The sequence below is a fragment of the Carlito syrichta genome, unplaced genomic scaffold, assembly GCF_000164805.1.
Source record: "Carlito syrichta isolate Samal-C Ts95f unplaced genomic scaffold, Tarsius_syrichta-2.0.1 Scaffold309091, whole genome shotgun sequence".
Classification (NCBI taxonomy): Eukaryota; Metazoa; Chordata; class Mammalia; order Primates; family Tarsiidae; genus Carlito; species Carlito syrichta.
Window position 1 is genome coordinate 4,358 of NW_007253187.1, and position 12,944 is coordinate 17,301.

At 49.7% G+C, this 12,944-nt stretch overlaps 1 protein-coding gene across 1 annotated transcript in view; it reads left to right on the top strand.

Moving 5' to 3' along the window:
• PHF12 (PHD finger protein 12) overlaps nt 1-11,065 on the top strand; it is a 12,922-nt gene extending 1,857 nt beyond the window's left edge. Inside the window, exons 2-9 of the mRNA XM_008066681.1 lie at nt 1,548-1,706; nt 2,301-3,096; nt 4,338-4,463; nt 5,597-5,740; nt 7,573-7,671; nt 8,731-8,813; nt 9,350-9,488; nt 9,796-11,065. Coding sequence (XP_008064872.1) covers nt 1,548-1,706; nt 2,301-3,096; nt 4,338-4,463; nt 5,597-5,740; nt 7,573-7,671; nt 8,731-8,813; nt 9,350-9,488; nt 9,796-10,130 — 1,881 coding nt within the window. The 3' untranslated portion in view covers nt 10,131-11,065. The remainder of the gene's footprint in view (nt 1-1,547; nt 1,707-2,300; nt 3,097-4,337; nt 4,464-5,596; nt 5,741-7,572; nt 7,672-8,730; nt 8,814-9,349; nt 9,489-9,795) is intronic.
• The last annotated feature ends 1,879 nt before the right edge of the window (nt 11,066-12,944 follow it).

Sequence of the window (12,944 nt, forward strand, 5' to 3'; positions counted from 1 at the left end):
CGGGCTCGGTGGCTCAGCCTGTAATCCCGCGCCTTTGGGAGGCTGAGGTGAGTGGATTGCCTGAGACCGCGGGTTTGAGACCCACTTGGGCAACTTGGTGAGACCTCATCTCTACAATAAATCAAAAATTAGCCAGGCATGCACTACCACACCTGGCTGATTTTTTTTTATCAAAATCTGCTGAGAACTTGATATCTCGGTTGAGAGTTCCTTTTTACTCTTCCCCAGGGGGCAGCGTTAGACTAGCCCATTGCCCCATTCCTCCTCATCCCATTCCTGGGTGATGTCAGAAAGCCCTTTGCACCTAGTAAGTGATGATGACTCTGAACTCCTATTTCTTGCCTTTCTCCTCATATCCGGGTTCATATCTCTCACACTTTAGTTTCACCCTACCTAAAACCAAGTCTTCTGCCTCTCCAAATCTGCTCTTCCTCCTGCATTTCCTATTTCAGCAAATGACAGCTCTCTACCCAGTCCCTCAAACCATAGTCCTAGGAACCATTTTCAGTTCCTTTTCCCTTAACCCTGCATAAGAATTTGGTCACCAAGTCTTTGGTTCTCTGGAGTTTTTACAAATCCGCTAAGTGCTTTCACATCTCTGTGCCTTATGGGCTATTCCCCTACCCTTATTTCTCTTATCTGTTTGGAAGTCCTTGTCAACTTCCAGGTCTCAGCACAAATACTGACTTTCCTAATTCCAAGCTCCTGACCCCTGATCTAAAATAAGCACTCGTCTTTGTGTTTTTTATGCCACCTTAGACATGCCTCTATTCTAGAATCCATTACATTGTACTGTAATATTTCTGTGTTTATCTCCCCACTAGACTGTGAGCTCTTTGAGGGCAAGGCTTAAGTTTTATTCATCTCTGGATCTTTAGGACTCGGAACAGTGCCCAGACACAGGAGGTGCTCAATAAATGTTGGTTGAATGTATGAATGACTCTTTGCTTGTGTGGCTCTTTCATTCTTACATGTTGTGATTCAGTGTGTCTTCTGTCTTTGTGGAAAAAAGAGGTCTTCAGTCGTTTTATGAGTCATGAATGAATGGGTGAAGAAAACTAACATTGAGTGCTTATCATGAGCCAGGCCTCATGCTGAGCATTTCTACCATGCATGTGTCCTCATTTATCTTCTTACTTCTCAGTTACTGGTCACCCACCTCCCAAACTTGACACTGAGCAGCAAGAACCTAGAGTACCACTTTAAAGACCTGCCTAGTGTCAATCTTACACCTTTCAGGCCAATGCAGAAGGTAGCATGCAGTGGTTTCTGGGTTCTGTAGGCCTTAGACCTTGATGAAGAAAAGTGTGGGCCACGCCTGCTGTTTCCATTTCTGTGCCTTTTCAGGCCATAGTATGCGTATCAGAGTTAAAAAGGTGGGGGAAGCAGAGCAGGTTGAGCACACTGGGCCTCCTTATCCTCGGTGACCACAAAACAAATGGTCCCTAGGCACTAGTACCACAGACAGGACAGTGTGCCAGGGCAGAATCAACTGGACTTGTTGGCACTATCTCCCTCTCCTTCCTCCTTCTATCTATCCTGAACAGGTTCCCGATGCTATAAAATCTCAGTACCAGTTTCCACCCCCTCTCATTGCACCCGCGGCCATTCGGGATGGGGAGCTGATCTGCAATGGGATCCCTGAGGAATCACAGACGCACCTTTTGAACTCTGAGCACTTAGCCACCCAGGCAGAGCAGCAAGAGGTGAGTGAAGGCAGGGCTGGGATTCCAAATCCAATCTTCCTTCCATCTCATCACAGCTGTTATTGCAAGTAGCCTCAGTGTCATGCCCGTCCCTGTCCCTACCCACCCTCACCCTAACTTTCCAAGAGTTGAGTATTCCAGAGAGTACCTCTGGCTCAAGTCCCAAAGGCAAGTAAGAGAACTACAGAGTCAACCAGTCTGTTTCTCTTCATCGGTCCCCTAGTGCACTGTGAGATGGGTGCATCTATACTGTAGTAAAAGATGAGTAAACCCATAGAGAGGTGATAGTGCTGGACATACCACAGGAGCTCTGGTACTTGCTGAATATTGGTCACAAGGTGAGCCTTAGGGGTGGAGCCAAATACAAATCTCAAGCTCTGCTGACCAGGGTGTTGCCTGCTGAGTGTACCCACAAGCCTTGCTGGGAACGGAAATGGAGTCCTATCAGAAGTCGAGCACACCCTTTCTGGGCATTTGCAGTGGGACCTCGGAAACTGCTTGTCAACTCTGCTGTAGCCCTGGCCGCTGTGGCAGGAAGGACCAGCGCCTCCCAGGCCTCTCACCCTCCTCTCCTCTCCTCTCCTTCCATTGCAGTGGCTCTGTAGTGTTGTTGCGCTCCAGTGCAGCATATTGAAACATTTATCTGCTAAGCAGATGCCTTCGCATTGGGACTCTGAACAGACAGAGAAGGCTGATATTAAGCCTGTTATTGTGACTGACAGCTCAATCACCACTTCCCTGCAAACAGCTGACAAGGCACCTACACCTTCCCATTACCCCTTGTCCTGCCCCTCAGGGATTAGCGCCCAGAATTCCCTGAGCTGCTCTCCACCCCACCAGCCCCCAGCCCTAGAGGACATCGGCTGCAGTTCTTGTGCGGAAAAATCCAAGAAAGCCCCTTGTGGGACTGCCAACGGGCCAGTGAACACAGAGGTGAAAGCCAATGGTCCACACCTCTACAGCAGCCCCACTGATTCCACGGACCCCCGGCGACTTCCAGGCGCCAACACCCCCCTACCAGGCCTCTCACACCGGCAAGGCTGGCCCCGGCCCCTCACGCCACCAGCGGCTGGGGGCCTTCAAAACCACACCGTCGGCATCATTGTGAAGACAGAGAATGCCACTGGCCCCAGCTCTTGCCCCCAGAGGAGTTTGGTTCCTGTCCCAAGCCTGCCCCCTTCCATTCCCAGCTCTTGTGCCAGCATCGAGAACACCAGCACTTTGCAAAGAAAGACTGTCCAATCACAGATAGGACCTCCGTTGACAGATTCAAGGCCACTGGGCTCACCCCCAAATGCCACCCGGGTGCTCACTCCCCCCCAAGCAGCAGGAGAAGGTATCTTGGCCTCAGGAGCCAACCAACGATTCTGCTCACCAGCGCCATCATCAGGTGAGTGCTGCTCAGCCTTGGGGTGATTTGAAATAATTTTATATTCTTCCTGGCAGATAAGACTTATGATTCCAACACTTCAGTACTTAACAGGGTTTTGATCTCTGTATTGTTTGTCCTCCCCCCATTTCTGTAATAGAAGAAGAAGCACGTGTTAACTTGTACCCATTTTTAGATGGGATTGATTGGGCTCTGAAAGCTGAAGTGATTTCCTTAAGCTGACCAACCAAGTCAGTGACAAGATCAGAACTATAGCCTGGGTCTCCTGACTCCTTCCCATGCCTTCCAGGGCTAGCCTCCTGCTTGATTTGTTCCATCAACTTAGAAGAAGACAGCATGCTCTCTGGAAACACTGTAGTCAGCTTGAGATTCTGGGCAATGGCCTCAGTGTTTCAGGGTCCACACAAGAGATAGGATTTATGCCTGATGCAGATTCTCAAAGCCAGCTCATCTGAGGAACCTACATGTCAGGGAAACGGGCAGAAAGCAGCACTGCTGCAAAATAACTGCTGAATGGGATGCCCACAGAGGTTACTCTTGGCCCAGAAGCTTGCCCTCGAGCCACATGCCAAAGGGCAGTCCCTTTAGTCTATGCTTGGCCTTGTGTGGACCTGTTCTCTCAGCTGTCCCTATCAGCACTCAGGACCTCTAGGTTGCTGACCTCAGCATCTGAACCAGGTTTCATATGCTGCTGGAAACCCCTGTGGTCTCTCCTGTCTGAACTGAAGCCAGCCTCCTCTAGTCAGCTGGGAGTCTTGGTAACCAGGCGACGGATTTCTCTGCATGGGGGCTCCTGGTCCCAGGATGGCCCCATTCTCAGGCTGTTCCTGTCTCTGTTTATCTCTTAATACTAGCATGGTTAGATTTTGTACGTTGAGTCATACTTCAGTAGACAGGAATTGCAGGGGCAGGCACCACTTATCCACTTATTTAAGAGTAGAAGCAGCAGGGAGATCGTCTTGGCCCAGAGAAGGAAATTATCCTACCACTTTCCCCAGAGCAGTGAATTTCAATGGTTCTCAGTGCTCTGGAGACTCCTGCGTGCCCGGGTGCTTTGTTGTTCCATTTGCCCTTCCTCACCACACGTTTTTAGCTCTAGGAGTTCCAGAGCCTATGGGTTGAGAATCAAGAAGGGAACATCACCTTGGGTCCGAAATCCAGACCTGTCTCAGCAATGGGGGATTGGACCGGTGGGTTTCCCTCAGGCGACGTAAGTAACAGTCTTCCTGCTCCGTCCCCAGATGGCAAGGTCAGCCCCGGCACGTTATCCATAGGAAGCGCTTTAACCGTACCCTCTTTCCCAGCCAACTCTACTGCCATGGTGGACCTCACCAACTCACTTCGAGCATTTATGGATGTCAATGGAGGTGAGTGAGTAAGCTGCTGCTGTTCCACCAGTTGTTATGGTGAAGGTGTTGTTCCTATACAGCTTTCATTCATTTCAAGACGGGAGAGAAGGGACACCTGATCTTAGAGGGGTAGGGAGATGGGGATGAGGAGTGTCCCTTTAGGTAGAAGAGTGGGGTAAGAAAAAATCTCATTCGGGCTCGGTGGCTCAGCCTGTAATTCCACGAGGCTGAGGTGAGTTATCTGCCTGAGCCCTCGGGTTCGAGACCCGCCTGGGCAACTTGGCGAGACCTCATCTCTACAATAAATAAAAAAATCAGCCAGGCGTGGTCACGCGCACGTGTAGTTCCAACTACTTGGAAGGCTGAGGCGGAAGGATCGCCAGAGCCCAGCAGGTCGAGGCTGCTAATCGAGAATAAAGCCAGGAGCCCCGTTCCCAAAAAGGGGACTTCATCTGTGGGAAATCCCCAAAGTCAAGGAGAATAGGAATAGATCTTGATTTTTGTGAACAGAGGGTAGGTAGAAAATCCAAGTCTCAATATCAAACATGTAGGCTCTCCCCCACAGATAGGCAACTAGTTATTTTTCTCTGCCTTTGTATGATGACATTGCCTAAAATCAAGCTACCCAATTATAGGAAGCATCTACTTGGGCCACATTGGGGCTCATCTCACTGCAAATAGCAAGTGAGATCCCCAGCTCCAGATCCTTGTACCACTCTGTACTTAATATGTTATTTGAGTCAGGTACAGTGGCTCTACGCCTGTAATCCCAGCACTTTGGGAGGCGGAGGCAAGAGGATTGCCTGAATCCAGGGGTTTGCAACTTGGTGAGACCTCGTCTCTACAATAAATCAAAAAATTAGCCAGGCATGGTGGCACATGCCTGTAGTTCAAGCTACTTGGAAGGCTGGGGTAGAAGGATCACCTGAACCCAGCAGGTTAAGGCTTCATTGGCCACGAGTGTGCTTCTGCACTCCAGCCTGAGCAACAGAGTGAGACTCCAACTCAAAAACAAAACAAAATATGCTATTTGAACAAAAATCACTTGACTGGACTTTAGAAATGTTGAGCTATTTGCTCTGTGACCCTTATCTGCTTTCACATTCCATTTCCATCTCAGCTGCTTTTTAATCTTTCTCTTTGGTTAATAGAAATCGAGATAAATATGCTGGACGAGAAGCTGATCAAGTTTCTGGCCTTGCAGAGAATACATCAGCTTTTCCCTTCACGGGTCCAACCTTCACCGGGCAGTGTCGGGACACATCCACTGGCTTCCGGAGGGCACCACACAGAAGGTGCGCATGCACACACCTGTCACCACAATATCTGCTCTCTCCTGTGTGTGTGTGAAGGGCTACCTTACCTCCATGGAGTATATGAGAGCTTTCAATATCTCAAACCTGCTTGTATGCCTTTAGTGGGCCTAATAAAGCACCATGGCAAGCCAAGCACATTGGCTCACACCTGTAATCCCAGCATTTTGGGAGGCGGAGGCAAGAAGATTGCCTAAACCCAGGGATTTGAGACCAACCTGGGCAACCTGACGAGACCTCATTTCTACAATAAATAAAAAAATGAACCAGGTGTGGTGGCACATGCTTGTGGTTCCAGCTACAAGGAAGGCTGAGACAGAAAAATTGCCTGAGCCCAGCAGGTCAAGGCTGCAATGACTGTGAGTGTGCCATTGCACTCCAACCTGGGCAATAGAGTGAGAAAAAAAAAAAAGCACTATGTTTTTTCTTCTCAAAAGAGAGGAGTGAGACGGCAACCACAGCTTTCTGATCAGACTTGGGGGAGCTTGCTGTAACTTTCTTTCATACAGGTCCACTTTGAGACACAGCAAAGCAACTGCCAGTACCTTTGTGTATATGTGTTGTACTTTATGCTCACTTGCTTTCAAATATTTGTATTAGAAGGGTTTCAGCTGGGTGTGGTGGTTCACACGTGTAATCCCAACACAATCCCACTCAAGCAAGGCAGGAGGATCACTTGAGGCCAAGAGTTCAAGACTAACTTGGGCAACATAGCGAGACCCAGCCTTTTATCAAAAAAAATTAAAAATTAGCCATGTGTGGTGATATGTGCCTATAGTCCTAGCTACTTGGGAGGCTCACTTGAGCCCAGGAGTTCAGGGCCACAGTGAGTTGTGATCTCACCTTTGCACCCCAGCCTGAGCAACAGAGCAAGACTCTGTCTCATTAAAAAAAAAAAAAAAATTTAGGCCAGGTGCGGTGGCTCACGCCTATAATCCCAGCACTTTGGGAGGCCAAGGTGAGAGGATTGCCTGAGCCCGCAGGTTCAAGACCAGCCTGGGCAACATGATGAGACCTCATCTCTACAATAAATAAAAAAATTAGTAGTTCCAGCTACTTGGAAGGCTAAAGTGGAAGGATCGCCTGAGCCCAGCACGTCAGGGCTGTGGTGGCCAGGAGCATGCCACTGTACTCCAGCCTGGGTGACAAGAGATTTAGCTGGGTGCAGTGACTCACACCTAATCCCGGACTTTGGGAGGTCAAGGTGAGAGGATTGCCCGAGCCCATGGGTTCAAAAACAGCCAGGACAACTTGACAAGACCCTCATCTACAATAAATAAAAAAAATTAGCCAGGCATGGTGGCGCATGCCTGTAGTTCCAGCTGCTTGGAAGGCTGAGGCGGAAGGATCACCTGAGCCCAACAGGTTGAGGCTGCTGTGGCCATGAGTATGCCACTGCACTCTAGCCAGGGTGACAGAATGAGACTCTGACTCAGAAAAGGGGGAGGACAGTAGGGGGTTTCCCAAAAGGGAACTTTTTGAAGTTGAAGTTGAGAAATAGAATGATAGTGGACCCACCTCCTGGAAATTTTCCCCAAGTCATTAACTGAAGCCAGTAGCTTCAAGTAGTATCATCTCTGGATTCTATGGCCATCGTTAAAGATGCTTCTTCTTACCCCATGTTGAAAATGCTGTGACTGTGGAGAGAAAGCCTCACCCTGAAGCAGCTCAGTATTGGATGTGAGTTTGGAAAGATGAATCATCCAGTGGGATTTTCTCTAGGCCATGAGCCAGAGGTCCAGATTTTGTTGGTTCATGTTTGGATCACAGGATCTGAGTTTCTGAATGATCCTATTCCTGTGTTTGTCTTGTAGTGCAAAGAAAGGAGGTACAGGCCCGAGCTGTGTTCTACCCCCTCTTAGGGTTGGGAGGAGCTGTGAACATGTGCTATCGAACCCTCTACATCGGGACAGGTAAGCCCGCCAGGAAGCCAGGAGAGTTACTGAATCTGTTCAGCCCTAAAACTGACTCCCTTACCCACAGAAGCTAGAAAGGGGTGAGGGAAGCCCTTTCCAGAGTTGACTGGTTTAACCAGGTGCTTGTCTTCCCTGGCTCAAGCCTTTTTGCTTTGTCTGTGCCCACTGTGGCATCAGCAGAGATGAAAGCCAGCTCTGACTACTGCTCAGGTGGGAATTTTAAACACTGCAGGGAAGAACCTGAGGAGAGGGCAAATGCTTTGTACCTGGAGGTCTTTGAAAAGTGATGGGCCCACATATACCAACCTTCACTTAGCCCTGTATCTGGTTTTTTGTTCTGTTTTTTTTCCCCAGTAGTCCTAGCGATAGCCCTATATCTGGTACAGAGGGACAGGCATTAGCCCTTAGAAATGTCCCTTTTTGGCCAGGCTCAATGGCTCAGCCTATAATCCCAGCACTTTGGGAAGCTGAAGTGAGTGGATTGCCTGAGCCCATGGGTTCAAGACCAGCCCCAGCAACTTGTCTCTACAATAAACTTTTTAAAAATTAGCTGGGCATGGTAGCATGCACCTGTAGTTTCGGCTACTTAGAAAGCTGAGGCGGAAAGATTGCCGAATCCCAGCGGTTCAACACTGGGGTGGCTGTGAGCGTGCCACTGCACTCCAGCCTGGGCAATGGAGTCAGACTCCGACTCAAAAAAAAAAAAAGTCCCATTTTCCCCTTTTTTCCAGTGATAAGCTTTATAGGCCCTGCACCCCATGTTGTATTCTCATGGGAATATTCATCCTCTTCAGTAACACACTGTTCCCTTCTGGGTAGGAGCCACATGTTCTAAAACAGATCAGCTGGCGGGGACAGCTGTTCTTCCACAGGGGGCTGGAAGAGATACCAGTTTTTGTTCACAGATACTAGGAGAGGGCCCTAAGCTACCCACCCCTTGAAGTCTCTGCTGGCACCCACCCAGAAACTAACTCCCTCCTTCCCTCACCTCCCCCACACATATACCTTACAATCTGTTCTCTGCCTGCCTTTTTCTCTACTCCTGCCACCTTGCAGGAGCTGACATGGATGTGTGCCTTACAAACTATGGTCACTGTAACTACGTGTCCGGGAAACACGCCTGCATATTCTACGATGAGGTGAGGGGTGGAGATGGTGTGGGAGGGAGCTTTTTCAACCTAAGGCCTCTCCCTGACACTGAATTTTGTTCAGTGCCTTGGCAGGGGGAAGGGACTGGGAGTTCTCCTTTTTTTCCCTCTGTGAGGGCATCCTGCCAGGGCTACCTAGTTCCCAGGAGCAGGGCTATCATTTCTCCTGAGGTTGGTCACAAGCACAACAGGGAAAGCTTACCCTAAAGCAGGGGAGAGCCCCAGCATAGAAAGAAGCCAAGCCCTGTGGGTGCGTTCCTGTGAGTTTCATTGTCATCAAGGGCCAATGCTTAGGGGGGCAAAGTAAAGGAGCAGCGGGAGAGCAAGGGATATGGAGGCATAGGAAGGAAGGCTTCCTGAGGAGGGGCGTCTCCAGCCCATTTCTGGAAGGACAAGAGCCATGACTGGGGAAGAAAGTGAGAGCTCCCTAGGTAGAGCAGCACAGCCTTCTCCATATGTCCTCTCTCCCCTTAGCCCCAGGCCCCACGCAGCAGACCACACATCTTATCTCCCCTCCTCCTCCTCAGAATACCAAACATTATGAGCTGTTAAACTACAGTGAGCATGGAACTACGGTGGACAATGTGCTGTATTCATGTGACTTCTCTGAGAAGACCCCGCCAACTCCCCCAAGCAGTATTGTTGCCAAAGTGCAGAGTGTCATCAGTAAGTTGGAGCAAAGGCCTGTGGCCACAAAGCTGAGGCCCCATTCAGGGTGGTTCTGACTTGCTGCCAATGACCTGTTGTCTCTTGCCTTCCCAGTCCTGTTGGCCATGCTCCTTGCTTGTGGGCCCAGGGAAGGCCATGGAAAAGCAAGTGCTGATCACCTATGTGGGGACTTCAGACTCAACCAACCCTTTCTCAGCATCCCTTATCCCTGGTCATGCAGCAGTTGGAATGGGAGAGGCAGGGGCCCAACTCTGGCACACAGCCCAGATGGGTTTGCTGCTCACTATTCTCTCCTTTTTTCCAGGGCGCCGCCGGCACCAGAAACAGGATGAAGAGCCAAGTGAGGAGGCAGCCATGATGAGTTCCCAGGCCCAGGGGCCGCAGCGGAGACCCTGCAATTGCAAAGCCAGCAGCTCAAGCTTGATTGGGGGCAGTGGGGCCGGCTGGGAGGGCACGGCCTTACTGCACCATGGCAGCTACATCAAGCTGGGCTGCCTGCAGTTTGTCTTCAGCATCACTGAGTTTGCGACCAAACAGCCCAAAGGCGATGCCAGCCTGCTACAAGATGGGGTCTTGGCCGAGAAGCTCTCTCTCAAGCCCCACCAGGGCCCTGTACTGCGCTCCAACTCCGTTCCCTAGAGCTGGTGACTACCGTGCCTCTGGCCTGTACACTCACTCAAGACTCCTGCAATGCAAAAATGTACACAAACCAAGCCCGGGTGTTTTCTATACTCTACCAGAAACCCTTCAACTACAATCTTTGCATGAAATGAAGAAAACCTTTTGACTGTTTTTTAAAAATCCTTTTTTCTTTTCTCAAGTTCTAGGGGGCATTTGCACATATATTTGTACTCAACATTTCATGGGAAAGCGGCAGACCCGAGCTGAGGAACAGCGTGGGCAGGGAGGGGAAGACCCAATGGTCTGGACACTTCCTCCAACACAAAACCCTTCCCCACCCACTTCCTGCTCCCTCCCCCTCGCCCGCCGTTGTAAAATAATCAGAAACTTGTTCTATTTTGTGGCAGTGACAATAGTTTTATATTAAAAGAAAAAATACAGTTTTCATACAGCAAAATCTATACAATATCATTGTTTTATTTAATATAAAAATCGCTACCCACCCTCCTTCCATGGTTCCCACCCTCCAAGTTATTCTCCCCTTCTGCAGCGGTTGCACTACAGGTAGCTACTGTGTATTATGGACAAATAAGAAATGAATTCTTTTTCTGGCTGTCCATCTATTTTATTTCAAATAAGGAAAAGTGTATTTGGATTTTGTGTAAATACATCTAGTGATGACATTTTTTCAATGTTTTTAAAAACCGTGTACAGTACTACATGTGGTAGAGCGTTTTCTCAAATTGTCTATTGTAGCAAAAATGTTTTTGTCGTAAACCTGTTTTGTCTCCTCTTTTTGTTCTCTTGCCACTTCTCTCCTCTTCCTCCTGCCCCTGGCTCCCTCCTCTCCTCCCACCCCCACAACTAGTACCAATGTACATAGTAATTGTAATGTTTTAGACTTTACAGAAACTTTCCTGTATTCTGTATATAAAAAACAAAAATACTTCAAATTATGTTTTCTGCCTGTCTGTCCTACCTGTCATCACCCCTTAGAAGGGACCCTCCCCTAGGTCCCGGTCCAACAGGTGGGGGATCCTTTGAGCAGGTCTCATTCCCAGATACTCAGTCCCCAAGGAAAGTTTGGGGGGGGGGTGTGCTGACAAAAGCCCTGAGCGAGTAGAGGGAGTCAAAGGGCAAGGGAGCATCTCCTGGGGCAGGGGCTGTTTCTCTGGAGAACCCTGACTAATAGGAGTCCAGTCACTAGACTCTGCTGTGCCACTTCTAGTTATGTCACTCAGTCACAACCTCTGTTCCTTACCAGAAGAGTCTACTGTAATGCCTTAACTCAAAAGCCCTGGGGAGAGCTGGGCTCAGTGGCTCAGCCTGTAATCCCGTGCTTTGGGAGGCTGAGGTGAGTGGATTGCCTGAGCCCGCGGGTTCGAGACCCACCTGGGCAACTTGGTGAGACCTCATCTCTACAATAAATCAAAAAATCAGCCGGGCATGGTAGCGTGTGTCTGTAATTCCGGCTACGCAGAAGGGTCGCCGAACCCCAGCAGGTCGAGGCTGCGGTGGCCGGGATCGGCCACTGCACTCCAGTCTGGGTGACAGAGTGAGACTCCAACTCAAAAAAAAAGAAACAAAACCCTGGGGAGCCTCATTAAACCAAACTCCATCCTTTCCTCCTCCCAGACCTTGGTGAGGAACTTTACCTGGGGAGTTTTCCTGAGGACAGCCTCCTATACTTTAGATAGCACCTCTGAGTTTATCCCAGCACTGTTCGAGTTGTTGTACCTGACTGCAGATCAGGATTTTGCCTTGGGGATAGAGAATGAACATTCCATTTTCAGCCTTATTCTGAAGCAAACACAATTAAATCCTGAATCCACAGTGCAGCTAACTGGGAAGCTTCCCCTGGAATCTGAGGTCTGAGTTTTGTGTCCACCGCTCTGCTCCCCTGCCCTGAGAGGCTTCATGAACTCTCTAAGGGCAGACACTTACTACTCTCCTGCTCAGTATTTCCAAGGGTATCAACATCACTAGGCACACCACAAGTGCCACATATCAGGTGCTAAATTGTACTGGATTTAGATAAGGTCCTAGCGAGGTCACCTAAACAGAAATGCCCTTTACCTATGCCTCTCTAGCTGTCCCAGACTATGATGGACTCGTCATCGTAGTCACTTCTTCCCTCCAGCGATGGAGCTTCTTTAACTGTTTCTACCACTGTCTCTTCCTGCTTCCTTTCAGAAATGGGGGCAGTGGAGCTGAGGCAGGGAGATACAGAATGAGTGAATCCTGACAACCCTTAACTGCCGGTGCCACCTTGAACAGTGTCTCCCCTGTATGGGGAAATCAAGGAGGAACCTGAGGAGCTGAAGGCAGGGTGTAAGGATAATCAAAGGATTTGTTCATTGAGAGAAAAAAAGGATCTAGGAACGGCCTCTAAGACACAAGAGAGTATTCATGTACACAAATGTCTCCAGAAGGGAGGGACTGGCTACAAAGTCATACCTAGAGTACACACACACGGAGATGTTCATTCAAGCACAGGTATTAGCAGAGACCACAGCTGCATGCACACACCTGGAGGAGCTCCCTGCCCGGATGTGCACAGACGCCGGCAAGGTGCTTACACAGACGCACACACAGGGCCCAGAGGCACGCACACAACTCGAAGTGTGGTCCTAGGGCCCCTGGCACATACGCACCTAGAGGCCGAGGACACACACGTTGCAGATGCACACCCACACCCAGGAGTTCACACCGGCACATACCTAGGGGGCGCTCCCGGGTCCCGCATACACACACACACGGCACCTCGAAGGTGTCCGCACAGGCCCACACCCGTGGACGCCGACGCAGGCCTAGAGGGCGCTCGCCGCGCCC